The following is a 27,595-nucleotide window of genomic DNA, read 5'->3' as shown; positions in this document are numbered from 1 at the left end:
GGCGCGAGTCTATTGTTGTACCGATTCCTAAGCTGGGGAAGGACAAGCACTTGCCTCCCAGTTATCGACCCATCTCGCTTACCAGCTGTGTCTGTAAGGTGATGGAGTGAATGGTTAACTCTCGTTTGGTTTGGCTGCTTGAATCTAGACACCTACTTACCAATGTACAATGCGGATTTCGTAGGTGCCGCTCTGCTGTTGACCATCTGGTTACCTTGTCTACCTTCATTATGAATAATTTCTTGCGGAAGCGCCCGACCGCGGCTGTGTTCTTTGATTTGGAGAAGGCTTACGACACCTGTTGGAGGGCGGGCGTTCTCCGCACCATGCATACATGGGGCCTTCGTGGTCGCCTCCCTCTTTTTATTTGTTCCTTTTTAATGGATCGACAGTTCAGGGTACGTGTGGGTTCTGTCCTGTCAGACACTTTTCGCCAGGAGAATGGGGTGCCACACTGCTCAGTTTTGAGTGTCACTCTCTTCGCCATAGTGATCAATCCAATAATGGCTTGCCTCCCAGCTGATGTATCAGGCTCCTTTTTCGTGGACGATTTTACCATCTATTGCAGCGCGTAGTGTACATGTTTCCTGGAGTGCTGTCTTCAGCGTTCTCTTGACCGTCTTTACTCCTGGAGTGTCGCCAATGGCTTCCGTTTTTCTGCCGAGAAGACGGTCTGTATTAACTTCTGGCACTACAAAGAGTTTCTCCCACCGTCCTTACGACTCGGTCCTGATGCTCTCCCATTCGTGGAGACAACAAAATTTGTAGGTCTTACATTTGACAGGAAACTTAGCTGGTCTCCACATGTCATATTTGGCTGCACACTGTACCCGTTCTCTAAATGTCCTCCGTGGTCTCAGTGGTATGTCATGGGGAGCGGATGGAACCGTCCTACTTCACCTATATCGGTCGATCGTCCGCGCCGAGCTGGATTATGGGAGCTTTGTATACTCCTCTGCACGGCCGTCCAGCTTTGCCACCTCAACTCAATACAACATCGGAGTTTACGTCTTGTAATCGGAGCGTTTTATACTAGTCCCTTCGAGAGTCTTCTAGCTGAAGCCGGTGAATTGCCACTCACCTACCGGCGTGATATACTGCTTTGTCGGTTGCCTGTCGGCTACTGTCAATGCCCAACCATCCGTCTTATCATTCCTTTTTTGACGACTCTTTCGGCCGTCAATATGGGTGTATGTCTCTGCCCTGCTACCCCCTGGAGTTCGCTTTCGTCGCCTCCTTCAACACCTTGATTTTTCACTCCCTGCAACCTTAGAGTGGGCGAGAGCCACACGCCATCTTGGCGCCAGGCTCAGGTTCGCATTCACCTTGACCTCAGCTCGCTCCCAAAGGAGGTTACACCCGGTTCGGTATACCACTCCCGTTATGTCGAATTTCATTCAAAGTTCATTAATATGACCTTCATTTATACAGATGGCTCTAAGACCAATGACGGGGTTGGATGTTCTTTTATTGTCGGGTCACAAAGTTTCAAATACCGGCTCCATGGCCATTTTTCGGTCTTCACAACTGAGCTCTTTGCCCTCTACCAGGCTGTTTTTTACATCTGCCACCACCGGCATTCTGCTTATGTCATCTGCTCCGATTCCCTGAGTGCGATCCAGAGCCTCAGTGATCCGTATCCAGTTCACCCTTTCGTGCACCGGATCCAATGCTCTCTTCAGCGGCTGGTGGATGATGGTTCTCCGGTTAGCTTTATGTGAGTTCCTGGCCATGTCGGTATCCCTGGGAACGAAGCTGCAGATGCCGCGGCCAAGGCTGTGGTTCTACAGCCTCAGACGGCTTCTTGTGTCCCTTCATCAGATTGTAGCAGGGTCATTTGTCGGCGCATTTTATCGCTGTGGCATGCCGATTGGGCTACACTTATTGACAACAAGCTTCGGGCCTTGAAACCTCTTCCCGCGGCTTGGACGTCCTCCTCATGCCCTTCTCGGTGGGAGGAGGTCGTTTAGGCCCGGTTAGGAACTGGACACTGCCGGTTCAGCCATCGCCATCTGCTGACGGCTGCGCCGGCGCCGTTCTGCCCATGTGGGCAATTGCTGACGGCCCGCCACATTTTAACGTCCTGTCCAGATTTTACTACAATGCGTCTTGATCTTGGCCTACCATATACTCTGGATGCCATTTTAGTGGATGACCTAGGAGCAGCTGCTCGCGTTCTTCATTTTATCAACTTGACAAACCTGTCTAAGGACATTTGATTATGCTGATTTTCTTGGTTGGTTTTTCTTTTTTTAGTCCTATGCCTGTTACTACGTCTTTTATAGTGTTGTCCCTTTTAGTTGCTGTTTTAACCTTCTGCCTCGCACTGCATTACTAGTCTGGGCGCTAATGACCATTGTTGTTGTGCGCCCTAAAACCACAAAAAAAAAGTGAGTGATCTAGGAATATGCTACAGTTTTTTACGTAGCTCTTCCATAGAGACATATGTAAACTAAATACAGAACATCCAGAGGCATTTAGGTTGTCAATTTTCCTCTACTTTGTAACCTCCCCCTCTCCTTGCTATTTCCATCTATTGTCACATTAAGCAATAAGCAAAGTCTCTTGTGAAGATTTGAGATGAATGAAGATTATAATGAACTCTCTAGTTTACTTAGCTTGTCATGTTGAGTTGGCTCCAGTTCTTCTTGTCTAGGGGGTCTGCTTCTTGAAGCTGAAAGTCACATCAGCTCACCATAGTTGAATTGAACAAAATAAATTTGTAGTGTGTTGTTGCAGAGTTTTTGTTATGTAAATATTTTGTCTGACATTTTAGTACATCATACAGTCTTTTGATTTTTCACATTAACGAAGCCAAAATTACACTGTTTGCACAAAAATACGTCCGATCACATCAGAGGCATGCTTAAGACTCTCTCACTGTGCAGAAATCACGATTTTCCAAAGGGTTTACAATTTTTCTTAACAAATGTATTTCTACTAGTTTATGTTACATTATTGATTAGATTATTATTTCATAAACGAATCCAGAAATAAACATAGTAAACAGTACAGGATTGTGTAATTAGTAATAGAATTTTTGAGTGTAAGAGTAATTTGTAATTTCAAATGTTTCTGAAAATAATAATTTTAACTGTACATTCAGAACTAGTACTTACCAATTATAACACCGAAACTAAAATATTTTATAAAGTAATTCCTTTTCATTAATTTTAGCTTGAAATATAGCATACTTTCTCTAAAATTGTATGAAAGTTTACAGAAAACTGAGATAATATTGACCTCTCCAAAATTCGAAAAGTAATACTTCTCTTAACAATTACTGTCGGGGAAAAGTAATGCTAGAGGAGGCTATCCCATTGCAGCTTCATACACAATTGGAATACACTTTCTTGAACAGAGGTCTGACTTCGGTATATTTCAACACACCAGGAAGATTTCTTCCAACTTAAACAATATACACAGTTCCTGATGGATTCTCTGGGCATTTATTTTAATATGAAAATTCTTGTTATTTACACATTCTGGTACCAGAATGCTATTCCTACAGCTTATTTTATGTAATTTTAAAGTGCGTATCATTGTCAGCTTCATGTGTAGTGAATTACTCTTATGAAAATACTAGAACATTCTTCTCTGAGTAACTGGATTTTCCATTGTTTAACTGGAGTGACTGTAGCAGATAATTCTTGTTTAATTTTCTAGGTGAATGGTAAGAGTGAAATCTATGAGCTCCTGTGCATTCTGGATTTTAATAATGTCCGTAAACGGATGTCAGTAATACTTAGAAAAAATGGACAATTAAGGCTGTACTGCAAAGGGGCTGACAATGTGATCTATGAGCGATTAAAAGATGGTGACATCGATATAAAAACAAAAACGCAGGAACATTTAAATGTAAGTTGTTACTATACTACTGTCTGTTAACCAGTTTCGAATGCATTGAATCATTTCCCATAGGTTTGGTTGTTATTTAGACAAAGGTTTTTAAATGAGATGATGATTGTAACTCGTATTTGTTTTCACACTCATGGCAACAATAAAATTGTTTTAGTGCACTCTTAATTCATATTTCACTTTTTATGTTTAAAATTTTTGGTTTCAGTTGTTCCAGAAATATACTAATTACAGAAAAAAATGAAAAGTTTTAAATTTTTATTTTTGGTGCCCATACAAGTTAGGAAAATATATAGAATTTTATTGCCTTCTGTGCAGAAATGGAATTATTTCATAGACATGTAGCATTTGATAAGACTGTCACCTATTTTTGTATGTTTTATAACACAATCACATGAACATTTAGATACTTCCAATAACACCATTAAGTAGCAAGAAATGATAACAGATGTGAAAAGAATGGCACACACTTAAGGCCTGCAAGGAGGATGACGAAATTGCGTCAGACAAAAAGTCATTCAGTAATTGTTCTGAGGTTGTCATGTCACAAGACATGATTAATAATAAGATAAACACAGTTGCTAGGAGTGATAAATTGTTTATTTTGGATGAGTCTGTACAGCTATTGCTGTATGTCACAATGCAAATTTGCAGTGGTTATGATGCATTGGTTTTGATATCTCATATTTGTATCACCCCTTTTATTGTTTGTGCTGCTTGTGCTTCTTGGCAAAAAGAACATTTTTTCTGTGTCTATCACACTGAGATTTCAGTCCAGTAGTCATTGTCATTATGAAGCAGGAAGATTGATATAAACAGTATGCAATTCTGAGACAGTTTACTGTTATGCACATTTGGCTGTGAAGTATTTTCCTTAGTTGGGAAAAATACTGCTGCTGTCATTCATATTCTCATGACTGGCATGGCACTGCTCATTAATTGTGTGTTTACATCATTAAGTTGCGAGACAGACACTGAATCAAAACAGAGATTCCCTCATTTATAATAGTACATACATGTGATTTCCTGCATGCACTTGTGAGACGGTAGCACATTCCAACATGTCCATATGATGGCAATATTCCAAAACAAGATAATTCGGACTGACCAATTACTGACAGGACAAAACTGTTCTGTGTTATATCATGTTATGTGGTTTCTGGCATCATCATAATTATCAATTGTGGCTCATTATTCTGTGTAGGATAATGTTTATGCTCATTAAATGCCTGTAATATTATTTTTGTTTGTTAGGGATTTCTGCAATGTAATTATATGCTTCAATTAATGGGGCTTTGTTAAAGAGGTTCAGTGAAATTTCATATAAATTATTTTTGCATGCTATATCTACATGAGAACTGCAGTGAGCGTAAAAAAAGTTGGTTGATATTAGTGTCAGTATGAAGTGTTCAGCATTGGACTATGGCGAATGTAGTATCTGAAGAATTGGATTCACTATTTAATTAATTATTTCACTTTTTGTGGATGTTATAGGCACTAGCCACTGTAACATTTCATTTTGAAGTGAAAACCTTGTAATAATGTAGAATACCACTTTCAGAAATTTGCAGGAGAGGGCCTGCGTACTTTGTGCCTTGCTATTCGTGACCTGGATGAGGTGTTTTTCAACAATTGGAAACAACGTCACCAGGAAGCAGCTGTGTCTATGGATAATCGGGATGAAAAATTAGATGCAATTTATGAAGAAATTGAGAAAGACATGACTTTATTAGGTAAATATTGGTCTCGGAACTGTTTTGTATTTAAAAGATAGTGTATCTATCTTATGATAATGCAAACTCTGTGACAGAAGCAAGGAACAAAAATGAGACAAGTGAACCACTTACAGTAAATAGACATATAACAATTCGGAACGTTTCACTAACTTTTAAGGGCAAAATAAACTGAAGAAATGAATAGAAGTTTGTGTTAGGGAGGGTACTGGTCTGGTTTAGTCTGTGTACTTGTGTTACCTATACTGCTAGAGAGAGCAATTCAGATGTGGAAGTAATACCCAATTTGGTAATACAATAATTTCTGGTTTTGATGTCTACAGGAGCGACAGCTATTGAAGACAAACTTCAAGATGGAGTTCCACAAACTATTGCCAATTTGGGACTGGCTGGTATAAAGATTTGGGTGTTGACAGGTGATAAACAAGGTAATATTTCAGTTCCAGATTTTATATTTTTGTAATTGTAACAGAACTGGATTTTACAAATGTGTTGACGAGATAGATGACACAGTGTTTAAAGCAATGGGTTTGTATTTGGAAGGAGAAGGTTCAAACTGCTTTATAACCATTCTGAGTTAGGTTTTCCAGGGTTTCTCCAAATCACTGAAGGGTAACAGTAGGACTGATCCTTCTGAGAAAGGACACAGGAAATGGCTTTCTTTATGCTTGTCTAATCCAAGCTTCTGCTTTTTCTCTCTTGCCTCCTCTATTGGCAGAAAATTAAACTGCAATATTTTTTAATTTTTTCTTCCACTTATTACAGACATATTCCTAGTGGTATTGCACTCATTCAGCTGACAGAAGTTTGAATAGTGTTATTCAATCAAAGTGACAACTTGAATTGAGTACTTCACCAACTATTCTACAATATACAAAACAGTAGTAGATTGGGATGGTGGTGGGCTGTAGAATTCCCTGGCAAATTGTTGCTAGCAAGAGCAGATAGCTGAATATTTCATTAGCAAATTCAAACTTAATTTCTGCAGACATCTTCCTTCAAATCCATTGTAGTGGACCTGAATGAGATAGAAGCATAGCACCTGTCACAGTGTCATGTATTGACTGCTTTTTGACTTTTAGATTGTTAAGCTTAAGGCTGCTGTAGCCAGCAAGGAGACTCCAAGGTAGGAAGTCAAAGACACAATGCAGAGAGCTCGTAGAAGTGTTAACTTAGGTTGCCAGAGGCAAACAGTAATGAGTGGAACTGTGCAAACAGTGGTACCAACTCAAGAGAGACCTCAGGGTTGGATGAAGTGATGTCAGAGACTGTTGTTGCTAGCCACAGTAGGAAAAGCAGTGTCATTAAGCTTTCAGCCAGGTTATGGTGCTAACAAATTTGGAGTTTTAGTGTAAAAGCCAGGAACATCTCTGACTACAGAGTAGGGAAGGGAAGCCATCCGAATGTGTTCAACCAGAATAACTCTGGAGGTGAAGAGTTGCACATCATATTGGCTGATGCCTGTAAAATGCTGCTGAGAAGCTGCTGTCTACAGATAGAGAAACAGGGCACAGCTTCAAACCTTTTAAAAACCCTGGATTTTCGTATTCAAGGGAGTTCTCAGTCAGATTGCTGGTGCCCACAGTGTGTCACTTGTCACCAGCATCTGGTAAACTCCAAGAAGTATGTTTTCTCACTTGGAACGATGATCTCAAAGTTAATACTTTACAGTGCAGCTAGTGAGTGCTACTTCTGTTAGCTCTCGCCCCCAGGGACTCAATAGTGACATCTGTTGTGCAACCATTCACTTCATTTGCTTTTCTAGTGCTTAGAATTAGCTTGCAGGAAATAAATAAGTTTATTCAGACACTGAGTCCCTAGAGTCACGTGCACGTACCCTACAGAGTTCCAAAATCTGCGCCTCTCAGTATTACCCTGTAAGTGTGCTTGGAACTGATCCAAGCACTCAACCTGCCATCACTGGAAGTTTGTCTTTCTGAAATTTCTTCGAATGTTGTCGAGATTGCAGACTGACCTGTAATCCTCACTTTCCCCCTTTGTCCTATGCTAGGACAAAACAACTGCACACTTAACCAACATGATTTCCATCATAAAAAGTCACTAATGAAAAGCTGTCCCAAACAGTGCCTTTCACACTAGGGGCATATTCTTTAAAATCTTCCCTCTCCATCTCCCGCCCACTCCTCCCCACTTATATTTACATACTATGATCCTGCAGCAGGCAATTACATGGGTTGGCCATTTGAGGATGAGACACTTCAGTGAGCATGAGTATGAATGAAGTTGAATTCAACAACCCACAGGAACCAAAGCAACTGCATTGGTATCTACTAGACTTTCACAGAATTAGATACAATAAGCATTCTGCGTGTGCTTAAGTGCCACATTCAGACCTTTGGTCTAAAGACATGTTAGCAGATCTGTTAAAAAAAGGATGAGAGGTACACCAGTACATAAAGCAAATCCATCTCATGGCTGGGATCAGGTGACGGAACTATTTTAAGTTAAATGTCATAAAAAAGTGGGAGTGTTAAAAATAAAGTAAGTGACCTGAGATTTTAGTTCATTTTGAAAATCTTAGTAATTGGCAAGAAATTGGTTGTTTGTCTCCCTGAGCCTTATATAATCACAGGGAAAGAGAATCTTGAAACTAAGTGCTTATAAATTATTTGCATATTACAATGGGGTCAAGGGGCGGGCACCATTTATGTCAAGATGGTCATCTCTGGTTGGCATGTGCAGGTTTATGGGTTGCATATTAACAGCTCCCCAGCGGTCACAGAATGAGAAGGGTTCAGTTAATAGTATCAGCATTTATCCAATAAGACACTTGTACAGTCACTGATAGTGGTGACTCAGTGCTGTGTAAAAGACACCCAGGCGGCAGCTGCTAGTGTACCGTGATGTACAGCAGCACGTTTGGCTGCAGTAGCATGTGGGATGCTGGGCAAGAGAGCTGCTTCAGTAAAGTAGCAGCAGCTGGTGACCTTGCAGACATGAGACTGATGCCAGCAGGCAGCAGACACATGCTGTAGGCAGCCAGCAGCTCTGGTACTCATTCAGGCTTGTGGCACACTGGTGTACAGGCCTGGTAACCAGGTTCTCGTGGAGATGTCCAGAGAGTGGACAAAGTCACCGTGGAAGTGGTCCCATTTTGGTGGTGCTGGCCCGAGTCTTGAAATCGTCAGCTCTACCAGTGGCTCACAGACCAGCAGTTAGTGGGCAATGCTGCTAGACATAGACAGACAGAGGTGGCCCACAGTGGACTGATGGCTAATGTGGAATATTTCTTGACATTGGCAACAGTTGAAGAAAAGGTACTGCTGGGATCTGAGTGGGGAGTATTCAGAGAGGCACCACCCAACTTTATGCAACAGAGGCCCACCTTCAATCACTTAAGGGACCAAGACAGCACTGAGACACTCAGGTAGCTAGCTTGCCCACTTTGCCATGGGTAATGAAGCCAGGGAGGAAGATTTGGTCCCCGAAATTACTGGCTGCTGCTACTATATGTGTGAATTGCTTAAAATGACATAATACTGTTTGCACTGTTTTACACTCTTATTTACAATTTCCATATTGGCTTTCTTTTCTTCCTTGTTCACTCTGTCACAAGCTGTATAGGAAGTGGTACACTGTTCAAATCTTAGGGGTTGCTCACTGGGTCTGTATGTAATGGGCTGGAAGTTTGGAAGAGCAGATGGTTCTTCACTGTCGATAGACATAGGTTACGCAAGTGAAGTACAGGATCGGGATGGTACCCAGAGATGAGATTCCTGTACTGGTACCTGTTGTGGTACTGCTGAGTATGTCTGAACACTTACAGATGCGCCACTTGTGGGTGTCTGTAAGCTTGTTGAGAGAACAGAGTATGTTGGAATCCAGTGGATTGTTCAGGCATGTCTGGTTCCTAGATGGCAGTATTTCGTGGGGATTCATGGATGCTTGCAGAAGTGGATATGTCAGGTTCAGAGCCATAGCCCCAGTTGTTGTTGCTAGAAGCCAAAAGGTCAGCCCCAACATATTGCACTTTGACCCATCCAGCAGTATCCCACTGTTTGTAGCTTTGAACACCCCTCCTCATATTAAGTGGTAATGACAGCAACTCGGTTAATACCGAGTGAGGTACTGTCTTTTGGAAATATGGTCTTATTGTGAGGATGTCCCATTGGCTTCCTTCCACACTGATCCCCCTATCTCTAGCGAATGACAACACTCTATCTCACATGCCTGTGTGACAGTTTTGGCCACCATAAGTTTTCTAATGCCACACCATGTGTCGACTGTGAGTTACATCCACTCCTAATCTTTCTTCTAAATCTACGATCAGAAAGTACTTGGAGCTATACTTAGTTACTCTGCATTTATCTGACAAACATCGTTGATTGTTTCTTGCAGAGAAGAAACAAATTCCCAAAATTACTACACACCAGATACAGTTCAAATAAATGCACATTATAACATCTAAATTAACATCTCAAGCAAAATACACTCAAATAATAAGATGCCTGAACAGATTCTTCATCAAAGAAAGCACTTAATAAAACCAAAAATTTACAGTAAACTATCCCTTCCTTTTGCATCGGCTTAACATTAAGTCTGACCACACAGCATATAATGTCGCATACATTGTGCAGGCACAGTCTGCTGTACTTGTTAAACTGTTGTGTTTTAGGAAAAGTTATAAAAAATATGTCAGTAAGCGACAAATATGACAAAAATCAAATAATTATGTAATGTTGTTAAGAGAGAAGCAGTGAAAGAAACAGTTGTAGATGGAACTATTTCTGTTAGAGAGACTAGAAGTTCATGTGAATCAGATATTTTAATAACTAGTTTTTAAAAAAAATAGGTTAAAAAATTGGCCAAGAAGTTCAGAAGAGAAAGTATCCTGTAGAGTATTGTGTACTGAGGAAGCAGTACAGAGAAAATAGTGAACTGAAATGTTTCACAGTTTCTCATTCAAAATAAGGAATATTGTAACAACTTTCAAAAACAAAATAAAAAACTTCAAATGAAGTTGGTATCATCTCCAACAAGACATTAAAAACTTGTGGCCTTCTAATAAGTAGTATTCTCAGTCACATGTTCAGTGGAAAGATACCCTATATACTGAATGTGGAGTGAGAATATGCAATCCACTGCATGTCATTACAACACTGCTAGCTTAGAAGTTGTCATTGGAAAGAAGGATGACATAGTGAGCAAGAACAAGCCACAGTTGGTACTAAACAGATGTATCAATGGTTTTTGTCAAGTTGTAGTTACAATTTTATTAAATTACTTTGATTTGCTTACAAATGTGCCATAGACCCATTTTACAATGCTATTAGAAGATACATTTATTTACAGTACACTTTTTGAAAACAGGGCCATTGTCTGATAACATTTTAATTTGACCTAAGAATGAGTGTTTTTTAACGTTTGGTTGTTTGGGAAGAGATTTTATTGAAATTACTGGATGTCTGACTCAAGCAGTTAATTTTAAATGTTTAGATTATCACATAAATTGGGTAGGTCAATTTAGCATTTTAAGAAGTTTTATTCTTAAGTTTAGAATGAATTTTGCTATCTGACTGATAATGAATCTTAGTTTGGACAACTAGCCATTTCTGCTCACTGTCTCGTCAGTCTTTAAAGTGAGTAATATTAGTCATCACTGGGATACATATGTGTCCATCATGGATCTTCCAGTACAAATTTAACAGTTATGTCTAAATCACGCCACCCTGAGATGAGTTGCTACTCATAATTTGAATGAATGTCATTTTCTCTTCAAAGCTGTGGAGCAGTTGTTGGCAGTGACACACATTATTTGCAAAGCCAATTGAAAAAGTAATTGAACATTTTTTGCACAACATGAAACAGTAAAGCGAATGACAACACTATCCATCTCGGCTCACAAAGCAACCGCAGTGTTTTACGTAGCTGATACCATGTTTAGTACCCACAAAATTTTTATTTGAGTGATATGTGGTACAGTGTTCTTAGAGGTTTTAGCAGTGTCTGATTCACATGTGAAATTTTCAAGGGAACTGGTGCAAAAAGTCAAATCAAAACACCTTTCAGGTGTCTAAATTTCCAGATTGTTAGTTTATTGAGCAACCAATTTTGGCAATATATTATGACATCTTCAGGTCCCATGTCCAACATGTAGGAAGATGGCCAGCTCTGACCGAGTCAAAATAGAGGCCAGAATGCCTACAATCATCAAGGTGTTTTGATTTGATAATCTGTACTGATCAGCCGAGGTCCTACAACCATTTGTATAAAGATGAACATACAGAAACTTGGTGCAACGTTTGTCACAACTTTGATGTTTTCTAAGAAGCTTTAGGAGGTAATGCCCTGGATTGAGCATATTGTTGTGAATGATTCACCCATTTAAAATGAAGGATTCACCCAATTAAAAAGTAGTAGTCAATCAGTTGAAGTTGACCCTTGATCAAGAAGGCCATATACTTCAACTGGTAACATTCACTTTCATAAAAATTCACGATCCAGTGCAATGTCATTAAACTCTTAGAGAACTTAAAGAAGAGACTTCTTTCTTAGTTGGTTCACTTTCAAAACATGATTGGATAAAAGAGACTGCAGTTGCAACAAGACTACTCTTGATTCTTTTTCTGCCTGCTGATTGAACTTAATCATTTCTTGTGTTCTGTATAAAAAAGATAGATGTCTTTCCTTTCCAAGCCACCTTGCTCATTGCACCTCATTCCATGTGACTTTCTCGTGCTTCCAAAATAGAAATCTGTGCTGAAAGATCACTGTTTTGCTGCTAGTGATGACATTTATCAGAAGTCATATGCATGGAAGGATCCAAAGAACCTTCCATGACTGTGTGTGCATGGATAGAGGAGGGAATTAAGGGGAGTACTTTAAAGGAAACAAAAATTAAAATTTTGTATGTCAAATGTTATTAAAAAGTCATTTATCTTCTCAACAGACATTGTACAATATCACCTGAAGTAGAAACAGAGTAAGATGTAGTACTTAAATCGCTGGACCAGTATTCGGATAAAGCAAAGCTTTCTGTTATTTATATAAATCACTTCGTTAAAGATGATGTCTTTACAACCCAGCATTTATCTGAACTAAGAGGGTGTTCTTTCACTAGCAGCCTTCATGTTATGATACATTAAACTCTCTCTCCTACTCCTGGAAAAGGTAGCGTACTTGTATTCTGGAGGGTGATAGTTCAAACCCTGTCTGGTGATCCTGATCTAGGTCTTCCATAATTTCCCTAAATCGCTTAAGACAAATGCTGTGATGGTCTGTTTGAAAGGGCACATTTGATTCTCTTCTCCATTCTGAGCTTACGTTCCATCTCTGATGATCGTATCGCGCATGGGAAATTACACCCTGATCTTCCTGCCTTCCTTCCTCCCACCCTTTCTTGTAAGCAGATCATGTCATAAAGCATAGCACATATTGTAATGAGATTATTGTTCTTTTAGAAATTCTGTCACTGAATGGGCAACATTCATTCATTTTAATAATTTCATTTTTAATGTTTCATTTATGACATGCACAAAGTTGGTTGAGCAAATGAACTGTGTAGTTCTCTCTGTTACGATTAAGAGTTAAGTGTATACATCTGAATGATTTATTTTTCATTTACAGAGACTGCAATAAACATCGGCTACTCGTGTCAGTTATTGACAGATGAGATGGCAGATACCTTCATTGTGGATGCCCATATCTATGATGAAGTGGAGACACAGCTTTTGAAATTCAAAGATACTGTGCAAAGCAGCACCAACCTTATAGCTGGAGATAACAGCAACCATCATGCACCAGATGGGGTACAGCTGCAGAATCAAACATTGGCATTAGGCAATCGTCATCGGCAACCTGATAGTGCAGTCAGCGTGGTCACTTTCAGGTGGGACCGTCACAGGTTAGCGTAATTGACGACAGAGAGACTAGGCCTCGATGTAACTCGGAAAAGTTGATTCGACGTTCAGAAATCATTTCACTGCTTGACTGTGCATATGGCTGCCGAATTAGTGTCTGTTTGTTAGATCTCGTGGAAACTGTGTCCGTATTAGTGTATATCAGCACTGCTTCTTGTAATCTGCTTTTTAATGGCAATTTAACTGCACAAGCTGGATTATATCTCTTCCTATGCATGTTTTGTTTGTTAGTTTGCAGGAAAATTTGTCTTAATAGTTTCAGCATGTTAATTCCTGTTGCAAAAAGCATGTTATGAGCAGAATAGTAAATTAACAGCACACTATATCTTAGTAGCTAGTTACAATGTTACAGTTGTTCCTTTGCATAAGAAAATTAGCTGTGTGACATTCAGTGGAACTGACAATATATGAGGAACAGAACTGACGAAGTTAGAAATATTGCCATGAGAATGAGTAAAAGCTATTCATAAACATTATTTTGCTAATTGCAGTGAAAGGGGGGGGGGGGGAGATAATCATCAAGAGGTAACAAGAGTTTCATGACAAATTTTAAAATGATACGGGGAGGGGGTATTCGTTTATGTTTTGATCACTGTTGAATGTGTTGTTTGTATTCGTTTCACTTTGCAGGGATATTCAGCAAAATAACAAATTGCAGAATGAAAAAAGGAAGAGAATGATATTAGAGTACTTATTTACTGAGTCCTGCACTTCGCTCAATTGTAGCATTAGGGATAAGTGAAAAAAACAGAGGTTTCATTAGATTTGAATATGTAGATTCTTCATCATGAGCAAATTCCAGTGTGCATCTGTACTGAGAGGCTTAACCCTGTCTATCACTTCCATAGAGGGACTTCATAATGACTACAAACTTTGTCTTGCTGTCTCTGTGCTGCTTGCGGTCTTTGTTTATGACTTTTGTCTATGAGAGAGAAACGGTCATATTGAAAAGCTAGAGATTTGTGGTCTTTCATGGAACAATGTGACACTGTGGTTCGCACATTGGACTTGCATTAAGGATGACAATGGTTCAGATCCATATGTGGTCACCCATATTTTGGTTTTTCACAATTTCCCTAAATCTCGCAAGGCAAATGCTGGAGTGGTACCTTCGAAAGGGCTTGGCCGATTCCCTTTTCCAGCCTAGCAGCATTTAGAGCTTTTGCCCTATCTGTAATGACCTCAATGTTGAGAGCGTGTTAAATCCTTATCGTCCTTCCTTCCTGTCACTTGGTTCATAGCATTGCTTTGATAAGCCATTTTCAGTGAGTGATGAGTAACTTCCCACTTCGTCTTTGTCATTCTGTAATGACTATTATCAGTAATACTTTAATGACTTTTTTGGTATTGCCCTATTTCATTGAAGTAACATTTTCACCTTTAACTGACCATTAATTCTGTGTTGCAGGAAAACAGAATAGGTTAGCATTTACTTTTATTATTATTATTTTGGAACCTGTGTGGTATATGTCCAATGAGAAATAACAGCTAGCCAGAAATAAAATTAAAATTTAAATGTTCATTTAATGTTGAGCCTTGTGCAACAATATATTTTAATGAAGGTTAGTAACATTTTGAAGGATTTATTCTGCATCCAGTTGTGTATCGTGGCCCTAATATAGTTACTGCAGATATATTTAAATACGCTTTACTGAAAAAGTAAAGTTGTCTTGCATGTGGTGATCATAAGTGTGGATTATCTTTCCTCACTCATCAGAATTTACTGAAGCTGACGTATTCATCACGAGAGAAATCGGCAACTGTAGTGATATTTAGAACAGTTTCAAAATATCATGATTTTTCAGTCCCATTTGCACATTTTTGTATGATATGACTAATTTCGATCTTCCTGGATCATCTTCAGATCTTTGTAGCTACATCAGCAACCTGTTGTGCCTGTATTGAAACTACATGTCAGACTAGAATAGAATGGAATTGTGCCGTATGAAGCTCTATCTCGAAGTCAGTCAGTTGACCATCATTACCGTGAAAACATTTTGAAAAGGTTGTGTGAGAAAACATGAAAAAGAAGACTACAGTTGTTGCATAACAGCTCCTTGTTCCTTGACAGTAACAACATGCCTCCACCACTTAGATTTCATAGTTTGCAAATTTTGTACCAGAAATCAGATGACTGTCCTCTAATCACTCTACTACTAGTGACTTTGTTGTTTCCAGAGTTAATACGAGTGCAGAAAAGGTGCTGTTTAGACACCACCAGTAATATTAATGACAACTGCGATTAGAGAATTGGGGTACTTTGAAGCAGTAAACATAAGCAAGTAAAATAAAAGTGTTTATAAAAATGTAGCATATTTTTGAACAGACCTTATATATAGCAGTTAACAGTTGATATACTGGGATTTTTCAGTAGTAGAAATTAATTTATAGATGGACTTCTTTGCAAACATAATAAAGAGTTTGAATAATAACAGATAATCAGTCAGACTAGCCTCATACTTGGGGACTGAGTATAGGGAGCAGATGTGGGAATCGTACATCACCATACCAGACAAGGTCATAGTGTTTTGCCATTGCGTTCTTGTGACCTGTTATAAAGTGAAGTGTCGTGTGTATCTGTGTTGAATGTGTGACTGATAAGTGCTTGTATAGTGTAGTGTTGGGTTTATGTCGTTTTGGATGAAGGTAAGGGAGAGGGTGAAATCCAGTGCTGGCACATATCGTGTTCCTCTCAAATATCTCAAAGGTGGCCGCCGAGGTAAATGACCTCATCTGATTGGTGATTCACCACCAGTGTCACATACTCACATTTCACGAGGCACTCTGGAGAAGTTTGGAATTTAATCCATGACTTTGCACAAAGACTGTTGATTGGGAACTTTATGTAACCACCTCTCAACCCTTTGCTGTCCAGATACTGGAAGTGAAAATTTTTCACCATTGGGATTAGAACTGGCGTGCATTAGTGTGTAGCTAGACTTCATAGGCATGTGTTAGCAACCTCAACTATGAAGATGTATACAGATACTAGATAACATAAAAACTGACAAATTGCCTGTTGGCTTCTTTCTCGGGTTGTTCGGTCGACGTTCGTCTTATGATTTTTGTGACGTTTCACCAGCAAAAGTGGCTGGCATTGTCAGAGTTTCACATTCTATTGCTGGTGGTGGACAGGAGCTGATATTGTGTCTGCAGACTATTTATACCTGGCATGCCAATGTCCAAAGGCTTCTCTGCAGTCATTTCCAGTGTGGTTCTCCTCTTGCTACCTGCAACGGTCATTCACTGCAACATGGCAAGCCAGGATCCATTTACCTTGAGGCTTTCTTTTTCTTGTTGAAGCTGTTCTTGTGTTTGTGTATTTCTATAGTTTCTCTGAACAAGCAGGTGTGATAACAGTTCTCTACAGCCAGAACTCCCATGTCAGTGAACTTTACTATGTGGGTGGTCTCTCACAGTTTGTGTTCTGTGACAGCTGATTTCTCCATCTGCCCCAACTTGCAATGTTGCTTGTATTCTTTGATCCTGGTGGCATTGATTGATTGTCCAGTCATTAAAACATAACTTTCTACTTGTCCACGGTATGCGATATATTCCCGACATTGCAAGTGGGGCCCCTTTTCTCCTTTGCCGATCTAAGACACTCTGATCTTCTTTGTTGGTTTGTAAATAGTCTTTATTCCGTGTTTGCGCAATATATGGCTGATTCTGTCCATCACTCTGAGACTGTATGGCACAAATGCCATACCTGACATTCCTTTTTCTCAAGTGTTACTTTGTGTGCCTCTTCTCTGTATCAGGTGGTGGTTTGATAGTTTGTGCAGGTATTCGTCCATATTTGTCAGTTTTTGATACTTGGTGTGTCCCGGGTTTTCACCATCCCTTGTGATCAGCACATCTAGAAAGGGTAGTTTTTTTGTCCTTTCCTACTTCCATGGTGTATTTTATGTTGGCATGGAGGCTGTTCAAGTGTCTTAAGAAGTCTCCCAGCTGTTCCTCACCATGATTCCACATAATGCAGGTACCCTTGATGTATCGTGTATCACATCTTAGGCTTATGAGGTGCCAAGTAAAGTGCCTGTGCTTCAGAATGTTCCATAAAAAAAGTTACTCACCACTGGACTAAGAGGACTACCTATGGTGACGCCTTCCAGCTGTTCGTGGAAGTTGTCATTCCATGTAAAATAGCTAGTGGTGAGACAGGCATGAAAGAGCTTTGTGATGTCTTATGGGGAAAATGGAACCGATGTGCTCCAGAATGTCACTGAGTGGCACTTCAGTAAACAAAGAAACATCATCAGAGCTGAGCAGGATGTCATTTGGTGCAAGTTTTAGTTTCTTCAGCTTCCCAACTGAATGTCCTGAGTCCTTTATGAATGTCCTTTATGCAGCTGGAGCAGAGAGCTTAGTGTTCTGTCAGTTTGTGTGTCGATGAGCCAGGAGCGCAAACACTTGGTCATAGTGGAACATTATTCTTATGGATCTTAGGTAATCCATACAGCCAAGGTGGTAGGGCTTGTGTGTTGTTCAGGTTCCTTTGTATGTTCACCTGCAGAAAAGATGCCTTGTCTAGCTGATTCATATTCCATGTGGTACACTGTGTTGGGTCAGCGTTTAGGTTTTGGTATGTCATTGAATCTAATAGGTCCATGATTTTCTGATCATAATCTCATTATGACAGTCGCATTTCCTTTATCAGCGGACTGTACTAATGTACTCTTGTTGACATTAAGATTCGTAATAGCTTGTACTACTTCTTTCTTCAGGTTGCCAGCTGGTGATTTTGCTCTGCAAAGTATCCCACTGTTTCAGTGCATATTTCTTCAGCTTTTTCACAAGGAAGGCTCCAAATGACCACTTCAGTATTAGTAATGATGTCCTCCATAGGTATAGTTCTGGGGATGACAGCTAAATTTCCTCCTCTTTGAATGACAGACTTTTCCTGTTCAGTCAATAGTCAGTCTGTGAGGTTGACCACTGTGCATGACATATCGGGAATTTCTGTTACAGTCTGCATCCAGAATCTTGCAAACTTTTTCTTCTGTCACTCAGTGCAGTGCTCAAATCCATCCTGTATGCTTTTGTGAGTGATGCTGTTTATTTTTTCCCAGTTGTCTCGAAGCATTCTGCTACTTAGTTGTTAGAAAATATCCAAAAGTTCCTCATCTGTTCTTGCCAAGTCTCTCTGTGTTGCATGAATTCACTTGTGAAGAAAAGTGCATTCATTTCTGTCACAGATATGAAGTGCTTGGGTGGTGGCAAACAAGCTTACATTTAAAGAACTTCGGTGCAGCACCTTCATCCCGGCACCGCGACAGAAAGGCAAGAGAGGACATCACTCACTCATTCGTCTTCCATCGTTGATCAAGACATCAGTGCAGTCTGCAAATCTTCTTGCTGTGGTGCCATAATACAAAACATTAAGGTTTTCATGGCCAGTTGTTGACAAACTGACTGTTGGCTTCTGTCTCAGGTTCTTCGGCCGATGTTCATATGATGATTTTTCTGACGTTTCGTCACCATGAGTGGCTGGCACTGTCAAAGTTTCACCTTCCATTGCTGGTGATGGACTGGAGCAGAGCTCACAGCCACAGACTAAATGTACCTGGCTTCTCTGCGGTTATTTCCAGTGCGGTTCTCCTCTTGCTACCTGCAGCAGTTGTTCGCTGTAGCACAAGAACCCAGGAGCCATTTACCTTGTGGCTTTCTTCTTTATTGTTGAAGCTTTTCTCATGTTTGTGTATTTCTGTAGCTTCTCTGAACAAGCAGGTATGATAGCTCTTCTCTACAGCCAGAACTTCCATGTATTCTGTTATCCTGGTGTTGATTGATTGTTCAACCATTCCAACACAAACTTTTCCACATGTGCACGACACGTGGTGTATTCCCAACGTTACAAGTGGGTCCATTTTCTTCTTTGCCAATCAGAGACCCTCTTTGACCTTCTTTGTTGATATGTAAATAGTCTTTGCACCATGTGTCCTCAGTTGGCAGACATACAGAGGAACCTGTGCAACACATAAGCCCTACCACCTTGGCTGTACGGAATACCTAAGTTCCATAAGAGTAATGTTCCACTAAGACCAAGTGTTAGTGTTCCTGGCTCACCAACAAACTGGCAAAACACTTGGCCTCTCTGCCCCAGCCGCATGCAAGGCAGAGTTACATATTCGTAAAGGACTTAGGACATTTGAGAAGCTGAAGAAACTAAAACTTGCCTCAAACGACATCCTGGTCAGCTGTGTTGTTGTTTGTTTACTGAAGTGCCACTCAGTGACACTATGGAGCACATCAATTCCATTTTCACACAAGACATGACAAAGCTCTTCCATGCCTGTCTCATCACGAGCTATTGCACATGGAATGGCAACTTCTACGAACAGCTGGAAGGTGTCGCCAGGGGTAGCCAACTTCTTCATGGAACATTTTGAAGCACATGCACTGGACTCGGCACCTCATAAGCCTAAGGTGTGGTACAGATATGTCAATGGTACCTTTGTTGTTTGGAGCCATGGTGAGATACAGCTTGAAGACTTCCTAAGAAACTTAAACAGCCTCCATGCCAACATAAAATTTTTACCATGGAAGTATAAAAAGACAAAAAACTACCCTTGTAGATGTGTTGGTCACAAGGGACAGTGAAAACCTGGGACACACTGTGACTCACATGGATAGATAACTGCACAAACTATAAAACCATCACACGAGCCAGAAAATAGGCATGATTAATACGCAAATAACATGAGCAAGACAAATATGAGAACTGCACAACCTGAGACACGAAATGCAACACATGGAAAGTGTTTTGAGGAGCAGTGGCTACTCTGAAAGTTATATTGGAAGTATAACAGAGTCAGACCCTTCACAAAGTGATACATAAGAAAAAGAAATGTCAGGTGCGGACAGAATTGGTAGTATGTTGTGCAGACACAGTGTAAAGACTGTTTACAAATTGCCAAAGACAATCAAAGTGTGTCTTAGATCGACGGAGGAAAAAAAGGGACCCACTTGCAATGTGGGGAATATACCGCATACCATGCACATGCAGAAAAGTTCTTGTTGAAATGACTGGATGATCAATCAACACCAGAATCACAGAACACAAACAATATTTCAGGTTGAAGCAGGTGGAGAAATCGGTCATAGCAGAGCACGCTCTGTGTGAGACCTCCCTCTGCAGGTCAAGGGGTTAGAATAGGTCCTAGGTATTCCTGCCTGTTGTACGAGGTGACTAAAAGGAGTTTCACACGTTTCGACCTTTGTGATGGTGCCTTGTAGGGTTTGACCTCCATTCTTCAAAATTTTCCCGAAAAGCGAGACAAATGGGGAAGGGCACCTTACAAGGTGCATTGTGTATTGAGACCTTTAGCCCACTTTTTCATCGTCGCATTGCAGTCCTGCCCATTCTCCATCTCTTGGGCTTGGACACCTTCCTGGGTGCGTTATCGTGCATGCACTATGCAGTGTCGATTTCTGCGTCGACGATGATCATGGACTTCTTTGCACCTGATATCCAGCACGGTAGCCAGTCCATTGTGCTGGAGCCGCCATGTACCCTGTTGGTTGTAGCCCCCTGACCACACAGGGATCGCTCTGCTGATGACTGCACTGTTAACTCCCCATGTATGCCAAGAGGTAGATACCCATCCTCCTGGGGCATCGGGACTCCCAGCAGAGGCCATCCTGCCAGGTGACATTTACTGTGGCTGGGTGGCGCCCATGGGGAGGGTCCCTGGTCGATGTGGGTGGCATCAGGTTGGATGACATCCAATGAAGCGTAGGCCATCATCTCTTGCTGGTGGCGAAACACCAGCAGTCTCAAAAGCGATCACAAGCTCAATTCAGTGCACAGAAGTACGACCCCGAATCGTTCCCCTCCATGGCCACATCATGTTCCAGGGTATCATATTTCATAGAGATCTCCTTTTGCAGTCTGAAGATGAGCTGCGTGCCAATTTAGAGCAGCGAGGTGTGCATTTCATCTGGCGTGTCCACCGGGGTCCGAAGGATAATCAGGTTGTCACCGGTGCCTTCATCTTGGCCTTTGAGGGTGATACATTGCCTGAGAAGGTCAAGGTGATGGTCTACTGGTGTGATGTAAAGCCCTATATCCGTCCCCCGATTCGGTGCTTTAAGTGCTGGGAGTTTGGCCATATGTCTTCCTGTTGTACTTCCAGCATCACATGCCGAGTTTGTGGGTGCCCATCACATCCCAATACTCAATTGTCCCGCCTCCCATCTGTGTCAACTGTGGAGAGCCTTGCTCGCCTGATTGCAGGATTCTCCAGAAAGAAAGGAAAATAGTGGAGTAAAAGACCCTGGACAGACTGACCTCCACTGAGGCTAAGAGAAAATTTGAACGCCGGCACCCTGTGCATATGACATCGTCTTACGCTGCTGCTACAACAGTTGTGGCACCATCAGCTCCGCCAACCCAGGTTACCTCTCTGAGCCGGAGGACTGCACCTGCACCCTTGATGGTGGGGGGCATTTCCTTCCCTGTTGCTCCTGCACCACCTACTTCAGGAGCAATCCCCCCCAACCATAGCGGACATCTGTCCCCACTTCTAAGCTGGAGAAGCGTAAGTCTTCTTCGGCTTCTCTCGCTAGGAAGGGGTCAATTGGGTCACTACCTTCCCAGGTTTCTTCTAGTGGGAAAGAAGACACCTGCCAGTGGCTGAAGAGCCTAAAAGCAGCTGATCATGAGGCTTCACGTTCATCCTCAGTCCCGGAGACTGACCCAGGGAAGTCCTCGCAGCCAGGGAAACCCAAGGAGCAGCGAGAGAAATCCAAAAAGAAAAGCCCAAAGGCCAAGGACATTGTAGTGGCACCCACACCACCATTACCTACAAGCTCTGCGGCTGAGGATGGGGTGGAGATTTTGATGTCCGCTGCTGCCCTAGATCTCGCCAGATCCTCAGGCACAATGGATATAGACTGCTCAAGCAGTAAATCAGTGGCAGCAAGTGACTCTGAGGCATAAACTGCCTCATTGAATGTTCCATGCCTCCTCCAGTGGAATCACGGCGGTTTTTTTCCACCGCCTGGCTGAGCTACAACAACTGTTGAGCTTTACACTTCTTCTCTGCATTGCCCTCCAGGAAACCTGGTTCCCAGAAATGCGGACCCCTGCCCTCCATGGCTATAAGGGATATTACAGGAACAGTAGCAACTATAATAGTGTCAGGTGGAGTTTGTGTTCATGTCCTAAACTTGGTCTGTAGTGAACATGTGCCCCTTCAAACCCCTCTTGAAGCTGTGGCTAGCAGAATGACGACGACACACGGAATAACTGTCTGCAATGTGTATCTTCCTCCTGATGGTGTAGTACCCCTGAATGTATTAGCTGCACTGATTGATGAACTCCCTAAACCTTTCCTACTTCTGGGAGATTTTAATGCCCATAACCCCTTGTGGGGTGGTACCATGCTTACTGGCCGAGGCAGAGATGATGAAACTTTACTGACGCAATTCGACCTCTGCCTCTTAAATACTGGGGCTGCCACACATTTCAGTGTGACTCACAGTAGTTACTCGGCCATTGCTTTATCAATTTGCAGCCCAGGACTTCTCCCATCTATCCACTGGAGAGCACATGACGACCTGTATGGTAGTGACACACACGCACACACACGCACACACACGCACACACGTCCAGATGGGCTTTGAAGAAGGCAGATTGGGGAACTTTCACCTCTGCTGTCACCACTGAATCTCCCCCCCCCCCCCCCCCCCCTCCCTCCCTCAACAAGATAACATTGATGTGATGGTTGAGAAAGTGACTAGCACAGTTGTTTCTGCTGCAGAAAATGCGATCCCTCTCTCTTTAGGGTGCCCAAGGCGTAAGGCAGTCCGTAGGTGGTCACCAGAAATCGCTGAAGCAATTAAGGAGCATCTTCGAGCTCTACAGAAGCATAAGTGGCACCCTTCCCTGGAGCACCTCATAGCCTTTAAACAGCTCCATGCCCATGCTCTCTACCTTAATCAAACAATGAAAGGAGGAGTGTTGGGAGAGATAAGTCTCCACCATTGGGTGCCACACATCGCCTTCCCAAGTTTGGGCAAAGATAAAATGTCTTTTCGGGTACCAGGCCCCACCCAACAGCTGTCCCCAGTGTTACCATATATGGCGAGTTATGTACAGACACAAACATGATTGCTGAGCACTTTGCTCGAGCCTCTGTCTTGAACAATTTACCCCCCCCCCCCCCCCCTACCACCACCACCACCACCACCCAGCCTTTCTCACACTCAAACGTGGCTAGAACGGAACGCCCTCTCATTCACTACACGGTTCAGTGAATCCTATAGCACCCCATTTACAGAGTGGGAGCTCCTCAGTGCCCTTGCACATTGCCCTGACACAGCTCCTGGACCTGATCACATCCACAGCCAGATGATAAAACATCTCTCATCTGACTACAAGCGGCATATTCTCGTCATCTTCAACCATATCTGGTGCGATGGCGTCTTTCCATCGCAGTGGCGGAAGAGCACCATCAATCCAGTGCTCAAACCCGGTAAAAACCCACTTGATGTGGATAGCTATCGGCCCATCAGCCTCACCAACGTTCTTTGTAAGCTGCTGGAACATATGGTATGTCGGCTGTTGGGTCGGGTCGGGTCGGGTCGGGTCGGGTCCTGGAGTCACGTGGCTTGCTGGCCCCATGTCAGGGCGGCTTCTGCCAGGGTCGCTCTACCACTGATAATCTTGTGTCCATCGAGTCTGCCATCTGAACATCCTTTTCCAGACGGCAACATCTGCTTGCGGTCTTTTTTTACTTATGTAAAGCATACAGCATGACTTGGTGACATCATATCCTTGCCACATTGTATTAGTGAGGTATCCAGGGACCACTCCTGATTTTTATCCAAAACTTCCTGTTGCTCGGTACTTTCCGTGTCCAAGCTGGTAACTTCCATAGTTCCATCCATATCCAGGAGAATGGAGTCCCGCAAGTCTCTGTATTGAGTGTGTCTCTCTTTTTAGTGGCCATTAACGGTCTAGCAGCAGCTGTTAGGCTCTCCATCTCACCTTCTCTGTATGCAGACAACTTCTGCATTTCGTACTGCTGCTCCAGTACTGTTGTTGCTGAGCGGTGCCTCAAGGGTGCCATCCATAAGGCGCAGTCATGGGTTTTAGCCCACAGCTTCCAGTTTTCTGCCGCAAAGTCGTGTGTCGTGAACTTCTGTCAACGTTGTACAGTTCATCCGGAACCCACACTTTACCTTAATGACGATCCACTCTCTGTAGTGGAGACACACAAATTCATTGGACTGGTTTTCGACACGTGATTGACTTGGCTCCCTCATCTTCGTTAGCTTAAGCAGAAGTGCTGGCAGCACCTCAATGCCCTCCATTGCCTGAGGATCACCAATTGGGGTGTAGGTCGCTGCGCGGTGCTGCATCTCTACAGAGCCCTTGTCCAATCCCAAAATGATTATGGGAGTGTGGTTTATGGTTCGGCGACACCTTCAGCATTGCATCCTGTGCACCATTGTGGGGTTCGCTTAGCGACAGAAGCTTTTAGGACAAGTCTGGTGACCAGTGTACTGGTGGAGGCTGGTGTCCCTCCACTACAGATCAGAGTTGCGAGACTGTTCGCCAGTTACGCAGCACACATTCATAGATTCCCTGCGCATCCGAATAACCATCTGCATCTGCTTTTCCCGCCCGTGGCAGTCCATCTCCCACATCGGCGGCCCAGATCGGGGCTAACAGTTGCGGTTTGTGTGCGGTCCCTTCTCTCCAAACTGGAGTCCTTCTCTATACCACCTTTGCTTGCGGCACGTTCACATATGCCTCCGTGGTGTACACCTCAGCCACAGCTTCGTCTGGACCTTTTGCATGGCCCTAAAGACTCCGTGAACCCCGCCGCTCTCTGTCAGATTCTTGATGTGTTCCAGGGATCTGAAGTGGTTTACGCTGATGGATCAATGGCTGATGGTCACATAGGCTTTGCAAATGTTCATGGGGTACATTTTGAACAGCATTCCTTGCCAGTTGGCTTCAGTGTTTTCACTGCAGAGCTGGCGGTCATATCTCATGCTCTTGAGTACATCCACTCATGACCTGGCAAGTCATTTCTCCTGTGTACTGACTCATTGAGCAGCCTACAAGTTATCGAACAGTGCTACCCTCGTCACCCTCTGGTAGCGTTCATTCAGGAGTCCATTTATGCCCTGGAACAGACCCGCCATTCTGTGGTGTTTGTGTGGACCCCAGGGCAGGTCGGAATCCCAGGAAATGAACTTGCCGACAGGCTGTCCATGCAGGCTACACGGAAACTGCTTCTGCAGATTGGCATCCCTGCAACTGACCTGCGATCATCATTAAGGCTACAAGGTTTTTCAGCTTTGGGAGACCGAATGGCATAATCTCAGTATGCACAGCAAACTGCTGCCCTTGAGGAGACTATGAATGTGTGGAAGACCTCCATACGGGCCTCTCGCAGGGACTCTGTGGTTCTCTGCTAGCTCCACATTGGCCATACGTGGCTAACACATGGCTGTCTACTCCATCGCGAGGACCCGCATCCGTTTCACTGTGGCTCACATATGAGTGTCGTCCACATCTTGCTGGACTGCCCACTTTTAGCTGCTCTGTGGAAACACCCAGAAGGGGAGGAGGAAACAGCATGAAACATCACAGATTGAGAAACTGTGTGATGCTATTCGACTGATTATAAAATCGATTCACACTTGGAAAGTACTTGGTGGTATGAACCCACTTATCGGTATGACGTAGCTTGGGTGCATGCACTAATTCAGTTGAGAAGGATGTCATAAAGCTGCTGTATCCACACCTGCAGCAAACAAGCTCACAATAGTTGTAGTTGATCCTTGATATCATCACTGGGTCAGAGTTGAGATCCAAGCTGATCCCACACTTTCTATTGGAACAGATATACAAATCTTTCTGGGCACAGGAGTAGCTCAAACACCATGCAGGCAGTGCATAGAAACATGTGCTTTGTGTAGACAAGAATTGTCCTGTTGAAAAAGGAACTTTCACATTGCCGGCCGCAGTGGTCTCGCGGTTCTAGGCGCTCAGTCCAGAACCGCGCGACTGCTACGGTCACATGTTTGAGTCCTGCCTCAGGCATGGATGTGTGTGATGTCCGTAGGTCAGTTAAGTTTAAGTAGTTCTAAGTTCTAGGGGACTGATGACCACATATGTTAAGTCCCATAGTACTCAGAGCCAACCATTTGAACTTTCACATTCTCGTAAGAGAGGTTACGCCTAAGGTGTTTGTGATGAGTTGTTGTGCCATCAGAGTTTCCTCAGTCACTACCAGCTGTGACCTGAAGTCATACCTGATGGTTTCCCAAAACATGACACTAGGAGTAACACTACTGTGCCTCTCCAAGTATTGGAGTTGGTTGCTACCATACGTGATGACGGTGGTCATCTGTGGTAGTGTCGCACTGCTGGTCATCACTGATCACAGTGCAATGCCATTCATCAACAGTCCATGAAATCAAACTGTTACCATGAAAATTGCAGATTTTCTGCATGTTCTACATAACATGAGGGTAGGCAGCAAGGTTTGTGACAGGGAGATGGGCTGTCTTCTTCTAACCTTTGTTTGCCCTAAAACAGTCCAAGTTCTCATTTGTTTACTCTTGGAGTTGACTGCCACGTTATGGTGTCTGAACTATATAGGTTACTATCATTCATTGCCCATTGCATAACAAAACAATAAGGGACCTTCTGCCTTTTGACATGAATTGTGCTATATTTGTTTCTGTTGAGCATAAACAGACAATCTCTGCACCAAGCATTAGTTCTCTGCAGGTCTTCTGGCATTCCACTGAAATTTTCCTAGGCTACAACATTTCTGAATATAAATAGTGCCTGTAAGCAGCCTCAAAGAGCTTGTAATGTGTCCCACAAATAATTATATGTAGTACTGAACAGAGACAATTCATACTTAAATATTGTTACCAAAAATCTTGAAAGCTTCTTGACCAATTTAGTTTAGATTTTTACATGTTACTATAATAAATGTTGGGTCAGACATAGGCTGCACATTTCATAAAATAAGAGAAACATTGTTAGCAAACATATTTGAAAGTTCATGAGCAATTTATTTCAAACTTTTGCACAATACTGTAGTAAACATTGAGACGGATATAATTTTTTTTCCTCCCTCTAAACAG

General features: G+C 42.4%; 1 protein-coding gene across 1 annotated transcript in view; it reads left to right on the top strand.

Annotated features, from left to right (window-relative positions):
* The window catches only part of LOC126281290 (phospholipid-transporting ATPase ID), a 1,237,896-nt gene that overhangs the window by 1,140,401 nt on the left and 69,900 nt on the right, over nt 1–27,595 (top strand). The window contains 4 exon segments of the mRNA XM_049980113.1: nt 3,667–3,858; nt 5,420–5,591; nt 5,915–6,019; nt 13,179–13,440. Of these exon segments, the coding sequence (XP_049836070.1) occupies nt 3,667–3,858; nt 5,420–5,591; nt 5,915–6,019; nt 13,179–13,440 (731 nt within the window).

The sequence above is a fragment of the Schistocerca gregaria genome, chromosome 7 (genome assembly GCF_023897955.1).
Source record: "Schistocerca gregaria isolate iqSchGreg1 chromosome 7, iqSchGreg1.2, whole genome shotgun sequence".
Lineage (NCBI taxonomy): Eukaryota > Metazoa > Arthropoda > Insecta > Orthoptera > Acrididae > Schistocerca > Schistocerca gregaria.
The sequence above is the reverse complement of the archived record's forward strand: the minus strand, read 5'-3'. Positions and strand labels throughout refer to the sequence as shown.